The following is a 12,483-nucleotide window of genomic DNA, read 5'->3' as shown; positions in this document are numbered from 1 at the left end:
GAGACAATCGTCAATTCCCGGCTGGTCGCTGTGGAAAAACATTGCGCGGCACAAAGCCATCGCAATTGTTTCGGCTTTTATCGAGGATAGATGTGCAACCCTGTTCCAGTAATGTGTGGAGGGTGCATGTAAAACAACGATTTATGCCAAAGTGCCGTTCTCTATTTCGGAGGTACTCGAAAAAGTCGAATATAAATGTACGCAGAGGGAGAGAGAAAGAAATAGAGGAGCGCGCGTATAGAAAAGAGAAAAGAGTCACGGTGTGGTCGGAATTGGTTTTAGAAAACTTCACTTGTTAGAAAACAATTTTCAAAAATCTATTTAAAAAATATTCAATTATTCTCTCTAATAATTGTAATTATAATTTTTATGTTTTCGCGATAATTATGCTTTGATTATTTGTGTAAGCGCGATGTTTGCAAATTGTTTATCGCAACAAATAAAACACGAATCCAATCAAATTATCTATTATTTCACATTTCAAATTAAAAAAAAAAAAAAAAACTGTTCTCTTCCTCGCGCATTTAAATACTCGAGATTTACTATAAACTCATGACGAGGAGAAGGGCGGGAGAGAGAAGATGGGGTTGTTTGCGTATGGCCATGACGGCTCTTGGCGAATATTCTCCTCTCGCGGTAGTGTGTATAACGGCTTGTTCAAAAATGAAAGGCTCGCGTTTTAACGGTGCCGGGGCTTTCAATAATAGAATGGTATGCCTTTGAGCCGTGGTCCGGCGCGGGTTCGGCCAGGCGGCGGCTTCAACGCTCCCTGCTTCCTCTCCAGTCCGCTCGTTTGATTCAGCGCAGATAAATCTTCAACAGGTCTGCACTTAGCTGTCTCCGACTTAGAATAGCGGCCGAAACGACCGTGTGCGCGCATCCTTGCGTCGCACAAGCAAAACCGATCGGGAACGGGCGACGAACGCGTCGCACGTTGCTGCACGTGCCTCTGTTTGTTTTTATTTTTTTTTACACATTTTTCTCGCTATCAGAGAGCGAAGGTTACGCGGCGGGAAAGCTTCTCCCGCTATTTCTGTATTTACGGCCGTGTCAAAGAAGAAATCGCGATACCGTCTTACGCAATTTCACGATACAAGTAAAAAACAAACACGAAATGAGATGAAAAACAAAAAATCACATGTCAGTGTCTCAGAAAAGGACCAATTCCGATTACAAAAAATCAGATAATTAATTATCACAGTAATGGCGAATGGGATTCTTTCCTCGACATCTCGTTTAGATAAAATAAATCTGCGATATTTCTCACAACATCAGTCTTGGAGCATTACCGCGAGGTTCCGCAAAACTGTCGTAGAAAATATATAATTCCGTTACAAAGATATATTTTGCCCCCTTCTTATCCTCCCCCGGAGGAGAATGAAAAATCCCCCAGAGACTACGATGTGAGGAATATCCGCGACCCCGTGATTCGAATAGCAAACTCTGAGGTCAAGCATGATGGCGTATAAACTCGTAACGCCGACGTCGAGTAATGAATGGTTCGATCGAATGCAACTCAACGCTGAATCGTTTCGCCGGGGCCGTGACCCTAGTCCTTGGCGAAAGGCTAATAGTATCCCTGTCCTGAGGACGACAGGATCGATGGGTACGATCGTAACGGGGGAGAGAAAGAAAGAAAGAAAAATTCCCTCCTGTACTTCCCGTCCCCCTCCCCCTCCCTTCTTCGTTTGATTCTACGGTCCCCGACGTCGGTTGAAAGGACCCTGGTTCTTTGAATGTAAGGTACACGTGCGCGTCCGTGTTAAAGGCTGATACCGATTGTGTCCGATACGCATTCTGGTCACGATATGAAACGTCTCGCGAGTAATCTTTTTATTTTATTTTTACAATTATATAGAATTTGTATTGTTTTTATTTGTGTACAATAATTATGCTATAATTATATATCAAGAGATTTATATCAACTATATCAAAAGACTTTCTTCCGTACGTAGACACGTCTCGACGACAACGTAACTCATTGTGTTGGCGACATCACGTGCTCGAAACACAATGTTTCAATACGTTCTTTCTTTTTTTTCATCGCAGCTATTCTGGGCAGAATAACGGACAGGCACAAGAAAAGCGACGGCTCGCAGGCCGGCACAAGCGTAACAGGCACATCCTGGATTCGATTCACTCTGAACGTCGATTTCATCTACAAGAAAAATTCCAATTCGAGGATTCGACGTGGCGACGTGTCCCTTTACGTTCACTCGGCTGATCTGGCCTGCAGATGTCCGAAAATCAAGCCCAACAAGTAAGCATCGTTTAACTTTTGATCGTTTTCCATTAATCTCGTCGGTCGCGATGATTATCATCGCGACTTTTCTATTAATCGGGCGTCAGTTTTAAGAAACGACAGTAAACAAAAACGTACAAAACGCGTTACAGATCATTTTTCCGGACATTCTTTAAATATCTCTCTGGACTTTTCGCTTTCTTTGAACGAAAAATCGAGTTACGCGGTCAAGGCACTTGAATAGCCCCGATAATCTGGCACCGGACGCGACGACCGTGAACCGATTTCGCGATTACCGAGCGAGATCGTCGCGCGGCTGTAACGCGGCTGTGAACGATCGGTTTTATATTCGCGGGAATTCCTCTTCTGCTTGCAGGTCGTACTTGATTCTTGGCCAAGAGAGCGACGGAGGCGGCCAAGGTGGACTCACGGTGACGCAGAGATCGATCGTCATCGAATGGCGTGACGAATGGCACCGCCGAATGCGCCGTTTTCAGCGAAGGGCGAGATCGTGCCATTGAGGTGTGTTCGCGGACAGAGAGGGAAGAGATAGCAAGCGAGATATAGTGAGAAAGGTAGAGAGAAAGAAAGAATGAAAGAATACGAAAGAGAAAATGTGTGTGCGCGTGTGAGCGTGCGTGCGTGCGAATGTGTGTATGTGTGTATGTGTGGGAGAGAGAGAGAGAGAGAGAGAGAGAGTAAAAAGCAGAGAGAGAAAAGCAGAGAGAAGTCGATCCCTTCCCAGCCGTGTTCGTAGGAGCCTGCATATCTTGATTTCCCGGCCGCGAATACCGGTATCGGGGTGCCGATTTTGTTTTGCGGTACTCGTTTGCGGAGACCGCACGTCGAAGGCAAATCGAGGAAGGAGGACAAAAAAAAAAAGGGGGAGCAGCGATTCTTTTTTTTCCAAGAGGAGCGCGTTCGCCGCGCGAAATGATGCGACAGCGACGCGAGCGTTGCGGAAGAGATTGGTGATTCGCGAACGCAACCGAGATCTCGCGATCGAGAGAGATTATATTCCACAGCGCGAGATTCGCGAGAACGATATTCTCATTGATTCGCTCGAAATAGAGAATAGCGCTGACCAAACGATCGTGATCTTCGATAATGTCCGTTTTTATGGATTTGCGTTTCTACGACCGCGTGAACCTGACGAGAGAGACTCGCTCGGGAGACCTTTGTCAAACTCACTTAGCGCGAAAACCAGTTCGTTCCGAGCGGGCGCGATTCCGACGACCAACCTCTAATGTCTTTATATGTGCGCGACGAGTGCATTCCTCGCACGATGTCGATTCACTTCTGACATTTGTCGCGCGACATTTCTCCGTGACAAGCGATTTATTGAACGGCATGAATCTTTGAGGGCTCGACGTCGTCCCCGTTTCGCACCCGATAAATCGCACGTCCGTGAGAAATGTCGCGAGATAAATGTCGGGTCGAATTTACGCGACAGATTCAATTACTCTCCGGAATACCGCAAATCGCCGCCGGTATGCCCCTCNCCCCCCCCCCCCACCCCTCGTTATTCGGGACGAATATAATCGCTCCGAATAAAACGCGAAACGTTTTCTGCGCCGTTAACACTTCAAAATCAGAATGAGAGAGACATTCACTTCCGCGACGCGGCATTCAATATCGCGGCAGTCAATGTCGCGATCAATAGAAATTGATGATTTTAATTAAGTTGCGGTAGTGGCCATGCGATACGCGCGCGCGACGCGTCAATTGCGCGAAAACGTATTAGCGTCTCTGTGATAACACACAGTGAAACAACACCCGCGCTCTTTCATACTCGGGGCTTTTCTCCGATGCTCCGATGATAATTCATATTCATCAACATCAATTTGCTATATACAAAAGTGAACGTATATATATACATATATAGATCGTACGCGCGATATGACGCGCGCGAATACGTGATATACGCGAGCGGAGAAGCGTTAATGCATCTATATTACGGAAGGTGCTGTCATTATTAAAGCTTAATAGATTTCGACAAAGTGAAATCAATTTCCGAAATCATACGCGCCACCGGTGTCTTTAATCTTGTTCGCTCTCCGTCCCGCCGCCTCATTTTGTGCTCACGGACAGAAATTAAGTCGATGATTTGACAGAGCGAGAAAAAAATTCAACGTTAAAATAGTATTTATTCATTTAATTTCTTCTCGACGCTGTTTCTCCCATTAACGCTCGCGGAAAATATGAAAGTCAGTGTGTATTTGTGTATAAAATTTTTCTCAGAGCTGCTCACGCGCGCTCAGTTTTGTAATTTATCTCAATTTTTGCGTTTCCAATTGTATCCCTTTGAAAACGTAACGTTAATTATAAATAACATTCTCTTAATGTATATAGTACTGTACTAATTCCGTGTGATTTTAGTTTCTGTTTGATTTTTCGTTATTTTATTTAATTATTTAACTCGTTGAGTTATTTAATTATTTAATTTTTTTTCGTTAACGTGTTTTGCCGGATAAAACTGTATAATATATGCAAACGCGTGTAAATTGCATACGCGTCGCGATATTCCGCTAAACAGCATAGATAAAAGTGGTGCGACGGCGTGTGTGATAATACGTGCGACTCGACTCTCTGTATGTTCTTGAGAAAACAGCGACACACCTGCTACGGAAGCATGATTTCAAACCGGCGTGTCCGGAGGGCTTGTATCGTCCCGTCGGCACTAAAAGGTTTGGCCTCAAGTAGACAAGCGCGAAACGCGTACGTACGTATACGTTACATGTACCACGTCTAGCCACTTCAAATCTGATTTATATTCGCGGCCGTCTTGGCTTGAGAGTCGGTGCGCTCGGAGAAAGTAGTCGTGAGAGGAAAAGACAGCGCGAGAGAATCCAATGAAACTCCAGAGATAGAAAGAGAGAGAGAGAGAGAGAGAAAAAGAGAGAGAGAACGGCAAGGGGAGAAATAAAAAAAAACAAACACGGAACAGGTATATAGATAAGGGAAGGCAACATTCAAGCATGAAATATATTTAACCGTTATAGGTATATTATCATTAAAGCAGTCTATCGCATTGGAATCTGAGAGGCGTTATCGTTTCGATCGCCTTCCTAGAATGTTAACGTGCCTCACCGGTTATCCTGACGTTAAACATCACCGGAATACAGAGTGTCTCGGACCTAGTCACGTTTCGTCCTTCTCCGATTCGATTCCATTCCCAAGAGACAAAGGATGTTTACCTGCTTCCGCAATTTCAAATGTCAGTTCAATTGTCCGCTTGTCGGTTTAGGTAAACTGCGAACTACTCGTTAGAAAAATTTGTGCGAGAAACAAACGAACTAAAGTACTTTGAGAAATTCTCAACTATACGGTGAATGTTAACTTCGGTTGAGCAAACTTTAGCGACACTAAACAGATACATATTATACGTTCATCCCTCGCACAACCTGGGACATTCGTGAGATAAATCAGCCGACATTAGCCTCAGAGGCGGCTATTAAGAATTCTAGACGTGCGAATTCGAGTTCCCCGTCTTGTGCTCGGGGTTTCTTCTACCGCGAGAGAGCGCGAGATGCGCTCATCTAAAATTGGAACGCGCGGCATTCGCTCGGAGACGAATACACGCGTTTCGCCCGATCGAAAATAATATCGCGCACAAGGCCCGCGCGTTTCGCGAGTTGTTCCTCAGGTCGTTGCGAGCAAGTGTATGCGAGTAAAAAACCGAACATCTTTGTCTTCATCTGAAGACTGATTGTTCGATGTGTATTTTGAAGAAAGAAAACTCTTCTCTCTTTGGGAAGACGTTTTGTCTCAATACGCGAGATAAGAACAAGTTGCACGTAAGCGTTAAGTGAACGCGCGTTGCATCATTTCTCGGCGGACCGCTCGATTGTAATAAACGGCACAAAACGCATCCCCCAAAAAACGGCTTCTCCTCCCTCTCGCGACTTCTGTTTTTATTTATTTATTATTCGCTCGCTCGATCATCGCGCGTCGACATACTCATATAGAAACTATCACACGCGTTCGTTGAATGTAGATTTTCTTGTACATTTTCTATATAAATTATTAAGATCCTTTTTCTAGCTGGTATATTATATTACGTAGTGGAGAGAAAGAGAGAGAGAGAGAAAGAGAGAGAAAGAGAGAGAGAGAGAGAAAGAGAGAGATAGCGAGAGTGCGCGAAAAAGAGAGAGAAAGAGAGGGAGAGAATGAAAGAGTGAAAAAAAGAGAGAAAGAAAGAAAGAAGAGAACGGTAGAGGCTAAGCACACTACTGACACGTGTCGCGATGTGAGTCGCGGGCTTTATCGATCAATGGTGACACTCTCCCGGATCGTTTGCGTCACGGATTCCAGGCGGCGACGGCGACAGTGGCGTTCGGTTAATCATCGATCGTGAAAAAGCAAGAGAATACCACTGATCTTTATCAGCGTAAGAAAACGATACTTTTCTTTCGAGATCACAATCGAGTTAATATACGTAAAACAAACACATTTACGAGCTGTAAAGCAATATCGCAATCCTTCCAGAAATTGATTTAATAAAAAACTAATTGTAACTTAAATAATATACATTACGTTATTTATACATAATGAAAAGTCTATCGTTAATAACAAAACCGTTCATTCTGTGCCATTTTCTATACATGCTTTTTGTTTTTCGTAATCCGTGTCGATTTCGATTGTGCCAATCTCAATTGTGCAGCTTTACAATATGGGCGTATCTTTGGACGCACACTTTGTTTTACAAAGAAAGAGATCAATGGGATCGATATCGGAATTTTTGAGAATCACTTTTATCACAATGTGTTCGATGTGTAATCGACGACTCTAGGCTGCGATTAGAAAAACAAACAAAAAAACAAACAAACAAACAAAAGCCTATCTGTTAAAGTCTCCACCTGATTCGTTCCGGACTCCTGATATCACATCAGCACGCAAGAAGACTATTGCGACTCTATTCTTCCAAGAGCTCTGAGTGTTTTCTCGCGCAAACAGTAAAAACGGATTCGCGCGCGGATCCGACGATCGAAACGGCACAAGCGTATTATTTAGCGATAAATAAAAATATTCTGTAGAAAACGTTTATATCTCTAATAACCACGTGCTTTGTGGTTGAAGAAAAACCTTCTAAGACACACTAACTAAAAGTTGATCCTCCGAAAGGAATGAGAGATTAGCGTTGTTTACATTACTCTACCGTCATCTTGTAGCCGTTCTGCGTTGTAAAATAAATACACCAACGGTGTTAATTACGGGACAAAAATTATTACACACGCACGAATTGCGCTCCGTCATACGTTTGTATAGGGATTTTTAAGCGCGATCCGATAAGGATGTGAGGGGCAACGCGAAACCGCACTTGTGGAAATACAAGGTGAAAAGTCGCGTAGTGTAAACACGCTTTTACACACGATTGCGATAACGATCAAGCAAATTATTAATTACGCATTACGTTACAAGCCAAGTTCCTAAATCGTGTCGAAAGCGTTTTCCCTCCTCCTCTTGTTTTATTGAATTGAACGACCGATCTGAGCTCTCTGTTCTTTCCAGCGACAATTGGAAGAACGGAGAAAATGTTCGGAGGAGATGTTCCGAGCACGTAGTCGCGTTGTCGAAGAAGAACCAATTGTTTTTTAACTCTCGTAACTCAAATTAGCGTAGCGATAGTATTGTATAATGCGTGTCGGTGTGTACGTTGTCGCGTTTTGTCATTATATTCCTAACTAATTTTTAATAATGGATTTTCAATTTGAATGTTCATCGAGTCACGAGCAAAATTGTGTTGAATGAATTTATTTTTAATTACAAAAACAAATTGACTATTATATTTGTACATTTTTGAAGAAAATCTCGATAAAAAATAAATTTACACGATTGCAATGTTGTTTCTCGATATTAATATGTAAAACGCGCAGGCATATTAAATCGCGTTTTGATACTATAATTGCGCTAATTAGCGAGCTAATTGTTCGAAATGGAATCTCGCGGGAAGCAGATCGGAGACGCGATCGCTCTCTCGTTCTTGAACGAGGAGAAAACACAGTCGTACGCTCTTTCGTGTGTGCCGTAGTTGACAATGTATGTATGTACTTACGATTTTAACGATGGCTGAACGTGACGTCGGTGGAAACGATTCTGACGGACGATCGATAACACCACGGATGGACGGGCGGACGTTTCACGTTGTTGCGACCGCGAGCCTATAATATCACGGAGACGATCGATCTCGATCTGTCGATCTTCACGCAGCGAAGGAGATGCATTCTGAAATCAAACGATCGCGACAATTGAACTCTCTCTCGCATTCTGAGTTTCATACCCTGATAATCTCTGCATTGCGGTTTTGAACAAACGCAGAGATTTTAAATTGAGAATTATAATACAAAAACTTAGTTCAAAAAAGTAATATAAAATACTTGTGTAATTTTTTTCATCAAAAAATTGCGTTATATCTTTCATTTGCAAAGAGACCAAAGAAGCGGAAATAAAAGAAAAATGTATTTTATATTGTATTTTTGTGGTTTCTCAAAAGTTACATAAATGTAATATATTTATTGCTCTCATTTTTGTGTGTTAATAGTTTAAAAAAAAAAAAAAAAAAATCTAAATCAGAAAACTGTTTGTGTATATATTTCTCTTGTGTTTTAAATTATCAGTCTATAAGTTCGCGCGTATCTCTAATCTGAGATGAGATCTATCGCCTCCGTTATCTGCGCTATAATTACATGTATAAATTGTACCAACTTAAACTAGCTTTAGATTAAGATTAAAAGACTATATCATCTATTTACAAACAACACGCGCAGCCAGGGATTTAAAGACTGTTTTTTTTTTTTTTTTTTTTTTTTATCACAAGCGGTGTGATTTGCAATAACTTTTCAAGTTCATATTTTTCGTATTGCAACTCAGCAATTTGTATGAATTATAGTATAATTACATGTGTATAATTTTTTTCTCACACTATACGTGTATATATTTTGTAATATTTTATAACAATGAAATATATATACGCGCGCGCGGTTTGCAACCCGATTATAGAACTGTCATCCTAAAATTGTCATCGAAGTTGATTTCGAAAGGATTACAACCGACATGTAATTTGTTTTTCACTTTGGTCCCTGACTGTTGCGTGGAGATACGACATGGTATAATGTTAATGGGCAATTTATCCACGCCCCTGTACGTAATTCGATGTAACAAAAAAAAAACAAAAAAAAAATAACTTCATTACGACTAAAAATATATATTACATGCGAGTTTCCCCAAGAATGGTCGTTGAGATGAAACGCGACTTTTATTTGGAATTTACGATCGACAAGTATATCGTAGAGTTGTACGCGATGTCACACAAATAAGAATATGCTATTTATACCTCCGCATTAATCGATTGCTACTGTACCACGATTATCATTTAGACTCGATTAAATTATTAAGTGTACCGTCGTGTATTGTGGTGTAATAAATGTGATTAGTTGTACGAGAAAAATAAACATGCAAAACGCGTAAGAATCATCGTGCACATTTCTCTCTCTTCTTCCAAATCTTCTTTCCAACATTTTTATTTATTACATAGTACACATAAATTTGACTTATGTACTACTTTACTTTTTATCATATACGCGCTAGATATTTTTATGCATGTGTATGTATCTCGAACGTATTTATTTCTACAATTAGTGTTTTTTTTTTTTACGAGTTTTCTGATAAAATTTAACCCAATATCTTACCGAGAATATTCTGAGAAATACCGCGACAGTATATCGCGTATATATTCTTTCCTGTCAGAAGTGTCAGCTTAAATCGATTTGTACCGAGTAGTCGACATGTTTTTGAAGCGTTCACGATCATTTTGTCACACGAAATATTTACATTTACAATAAAAATCGCGAAGAATTAACAGATCACGAAAGTGAAACGATACGCAACTACAACACGAATGCCGCCGCACGACGTGTGTTAAAATGGCGGCCGATTAGTTGCGATTCTCGAAGCGGTCAAGATCTCGATATATCGCAAGTGCAAGAAAAGTTCGAGAGAAACGATTATCTGCGATTTTCGAGATAGACAGATCGTCGAACGCGTAACCTCACAAGGCGCAAACATGGACGTGGATACTGCGAGCGATAATACGTCTATTGATGACAAGATAGATGATTTCTGTGAGAATCCTACGCGAGATGCTTTGACAGAGGGTCTTATGAGTCTGTTGAAGCCTACGGTGGATCAATTGGACGAAAGAATCCGGGCTACAAGGTTGTGACAGATTTTTTACTTGTTGTAATCCGCATGCACAAAACATAAACGACTTTTGTCGTACTTTGCGATCATATTTATTTTTTTAAATTATTTTACATTTATACGTTCTTGTATACGGGTATGGTTAACATAATTAAAACACGCGATACGTACATCTGACTAGAGTCGCGGTGTTTTAATTTGTTTATTTATTAGCAAGTGTAAAAGGTGTAGGTACTTCGTAATTTTCGTTGCTGTATAAATTATCTGATCTCTCAATTTGTTTTATTTATCGAAAATAAATTACATAAATTTATCAAGGAATCTTAGAGGTTATGTATTGTTGGATGGAATTATTATATATATAATTTGTTTCTTTGTAGGATATGTCAAATAGAATTAAAGCAGCAGATCGATTCTTTAACTGAGGAACTTCAGAAGACCATTGAAGCTCTGCAATATCCATTAGATACAGATTCTTATGTAAAGAAGCTTATTAATGCTAAACATAAGATAACCATTGTCAGCAACATTCTGCAAACTACTCAGGAGCGATTGAACAAGGTACATCAAGATGTTGAAAAAAGCATTGCCAAAAAGAAGACATTGTTAGATAATAGTTCTGCATATAGCAGTGTTACTTCTGAACCCGATAAGGAAGAACCAACAGTTCCTGATAAGCAATAGTTCTATATATATAATTTGTTTAAGTAAAATAATAATGTGATATTACTTCCAAATTGTGCTACTTACTTGCAATTATTTTACACATTTTATATAAAAACAAAACTTTACATTCCTTGTTATAAATTATGGAAACTCCGGTAGTCAATCTGTCAGAGGAAGAACTTAAAACAGTTTACGAGCCTTCTGAAGATTCATATCTGTTAATAGACGCTTTGGAGGCAGATCTGGAGATTTTGCAGGGGATGAAACCTGTGATTTGTTTAGAGATAGGTAGTGGTTCAGGTATAGTTATTACAGCATTGGCAATGGCACTGAAGAAACATCATAAGGCCCATTTTATCGCAATTGATATAAATCCCGATGCCTGTAAGGCTACGAGAAGAACTAGTCTGACTAACACTGTTAATGTAGATGTTCTTCAAATGAATTTATTAGATTACATACGAATTAGCCACACGTTTGATATTGTATTATTCAATCCGCCATATGTAGCTACGGAATACGAGGAAGTGTTGGATGACAGGCTTGTATTTAAGACCTGGGCAGGTGGTAAAAATGGCAGGCAGGTTATGGAACAGGTGTTTACCAAGATTCCTGAAATTTTATCGGAGAGAGGAATGTTTTATTTAGTTGTTATCAAAGAAAATGACCCCGAGTATATCTTGAGTGCTTTTCAAAAATTAAATATGTCTGGTAAAATTGTTCGTGAGCGGAAAATAAGGGGCGAGCATTTGTTCGTTTTACGTTTTTGCAGAACCAATGTGACCGAGATAACTTAACGTTGTTGTAACATTTAAGTACAGGTCTGTGTTATATGTAACGTCATAAAAAAACATCATTGACCATACGCTTTTATATATTCATAATGATACTTTGTGATTAGGATATATTCAGTTTTTTTATTAAATCGTTCTTATTTTTTATAGATATTGTTTCTCTTTGTTTACACACACAGAACACACTATAATGTTCTAACGAGAGAAAGAGAGAGATAGACAATCTATCATCTTATACATAATCTGTTTTTTATACATGAATATAATTGTTATATGTATTATATATTTGCGTGTATGTATATGTACATAAGAGTAAAACTGTGTTAGTATAAAAACATAATTTACTTACGGTTGTCTTTTGCTGGTTCTTTTCATTTCAACGATTGCTCTCGTTGCAAATATGTATTTCATTTTTTCCACAAATATTAGGTTTACTGAGTTTACTCAGTTTCAGCGTAATGATAGAGGCAATACCATGCCTCTTGATATAATATTATTATTAAATGATTATGTATACTACATTTATAATTCAAAGTCTTACGTGTTATGTTAAAGAAATAATAGATAATATGTATATTACCT

The 12,483-nt window shown here is 39.9% G+C and overlaps 3 protein-coding genes across 3 annotated transcripts in view; all 3 read left to right on the top strand.

Moving 5' to 3' along the window:
- The window catches only part of LOC109857496 (netrin-1-like), a 157,569-nt gene extending 154,680 nt beyond the window's left edge, over positions 1 to 2,889 (top strand). The window contains exons 6-7 of the mRNA XM_020433838.1: positions 2,050 to 2,260; positions 2,619 to 2,889. Coding sequence (XP_020289427.1) covers positions 2,050 to 2,260; positions 2,619 to 2,763 — 356 coding nt within the window. The 3' untranslated portion in view covers positions 2,764 to 2,889. The remainder of the gene's footprint in view (positions 1 to 2,049; positions 2,261 to 2,618) is intronic.
- Positions 2,890 to 10,276: 7,387 nt separating this feature from the next.
- On the top strand, positions 10,277 to 11,223 carry LOC109857494 (SNAPIN protein homolog). The gene is made up of 2 exons (XM_020433835.1): positions 10,277 to 10,456; positions 10,822 to 11,223. The coding sequence occupies exons 1-2, from the start codon at positions 10,305 to 10,307 to the stop codon at positions 11,123 to 11,125; spliced, it is 456 nt and encodes a 151-aa protein (XP_020289424.1). The 5' UTR covers positions 10,277 to 10,304; the 3' UTR covers positions 11,126 to 11,223.
- Positions 11,146 to 12,480, top strand: LOC109857493 (hemK methyltransferase family member 2). The gene has a single exon (XM_020433834.1). It carries the CDS (start codon positions 11,251 to 11,253, stop codon positions 11,902 to 11,904), a length of 654 nt encoding a protein of 217 aa, XP_020289423.1. The 5' UTR covers positions 11,146 to 11,250; the 3' UTR covers positions 11,905 to 12,480.
- Positions 12,481 to 12,483: the final 3 nt, after the last annotated feature.

Source organism: Pseudomyrmex gracilis, unplaced genomic scaffold (assembly GCF_002006095.1).
Source record: "Pseudomyrmex gracilis isolate BER0280 unplaced genomic scaffold, ASM200609v1 scaffold_161, whole genome shotgun sequence".
NCBI lineage: Eukaryota > Metazoa > Arthropoda > Insecta > Hymenoptera > Formicidae > Pseudomyrmex > Pseudomyrmex gracilis.
The sequence above is the reverse complement of the archived record's forward strand: the minus strand, read 5'-3'. Positions and strand labels throughout refer to the sequence as shown.

Coding starts and splice junctions, on each gene's coding strand:
- LOC109857494 (XM_020433835.1), top strand. CDS start 10,305: ATGGACGTGGATACTGCGAGCGATAATACGTCTATTGATGACAAGATA. Junction 10,457..10,821: donor GAAAGAATCCGGGCTACAAG/GTTGTGACAGAT, acceptor GTTTCTTTGTAG/GATATGTCAAATAGAATTAA.
- LOC109857493 (XM_020433834.1), top strand. CDS start 11,251: ATGGAAACTCCGGTAGTCAATCTGTCAGAGGAAGAACTTAAAACAGTT.